The sequence below is a fragment of the Haliaeetus leucocephalus genome, unplaced genomic scaffold, assembly GCF_000737465.1.
Source record: "Haliaeetus leucocephalus isolate CR32 unplaced genomic scaffold, Haliaeetus_leucocephalus-4.0 Scaffold2, whole genome shotgun sequence".
Lineage (NCBI taxonomy): Eukaryota > Metazoa > Chordata > Aves > Accipitriformes > Accipitridae > Haliaeetus > Haliaeetus leucocephalus.
Genome location: NW_010972438.1, coordinates 5,198,775 through 5,199,848, shown reverse-complemented (window position 1 = coordinate 5,199,848; position 1,074 = coordinate 5,198,775). Strand labels below are relative to the sequence as shown.

The 1,074-nt window shown below is 54.0% G+C and overlaps 1 protein-coding gene across 1 annotated transcript in view; it reads right to left on the bottom strand.

Annotated features, from left to right (window-relative positions):
- EIF4E3 (eukaryotic translation initiation factor 4E family member 3) overlaps nucleotides 1-1,074 on the bottom strand; it is a 28,203-nt gene that overhangs the window by 18,190 nt on the left and 8,939 nt on the right. Inside the window, exon 2 of the mRNA XM_010573246.1 lies at nucleotides 999-1,053. Within this exon, the coding sequence (XP_010571548.1) occupies nucleotides 999-1,053 (55 nt within the window). The remainder of the gene's footprint in view (nucleotides 1-998; nucleotides 1,054-1,074) is intronic.

Below are 1,074 nucleotides of genomic sequence, written 5' to 3'. Positions count from 1 at the left end.
GGTTTCCCCCCCCCCCCCCCAAGATCTGATTTGCAGGACCTCAGAATATTTGTGTGCTTTCAACAGTTTCTTGCTGTTTGACTGTCATGAGTTGAAAAGCTACCAAAAAAAAAAAAAAACCCCAAACCCCACCAACAGAATTTTACCAGTAGTACGAGGCAGTATGTTCAGCGGCAGAAAGGCTTATAAAGGAGAGAACTTTCCTTCTGGAGTGCGGGGGAGAGGGGAGAAATACAACAGAAAATTGAGAAAAGGGAGATGTAGAAGATTAAAAACAAGATGCCAGCAAGAAAATACACACTAGGAAAAAAAGGATATCAAGTTCTGGTTTTAAAATTTCTATTTCCGTTTCGACTTTGGCACTTTTTCCCTAGGCTTAGTTGTATGCACCGGGGGGGGGGGTTCCCTTTGCAGCAGCTTTCCAAGACCATTAGAGACCAAAACTCAAAACTTCAAGCCCATCAACCGCAACAGGAACGCTGCAGTTAATAAATTTTAGCTAATCCTTCAAAACAGACCGCTGCGGGTTTTAAGAACCGGTCATCCGCAGGAGTCAAACCTTGACTATCGAACTCGACACGCCACGGCCACGGGTGACCGGTGGGACTGGGTCGCTGTGGGGCACGGGGGGGCCGGCCCGGCCGCCCACAAACGCAGCAGCAGCGAAGCCTAACCTTTCGCCTTCTATTTCTGGGGCTTGCGAGCGTCATGCCTAAATTTAGAGTTTAACCCACCGCCGACGTTGCCTCAGTCACCGTGAGGAGCTACAAAACCGAAAGCGTTTCCGAAACCCACTTCACGGACGAACTCCCAGAGACCGCTGCCCTCCCCCCCGGGGGGCAGGTTGACCCCCGGGCTGTGAAAAGCAGAGATGCTTCCCTCCCTCAGACGGATTTTTTTTGGGGGGGTCCCTCTTCAAGCTCCCCGCCTCACCCCACCCGCGTCCCCGCGTCCCGCAGGGCTGTTACCCACCGCCTCCCCCCCCCAGTCCCACTCACTTGTCCAACCAAAAGGTCCAGGGCGAGTGGAGCGGTAGCCCAGCCGGCTCCGTCGCTTGCCCGCCCCGTCGCCGCC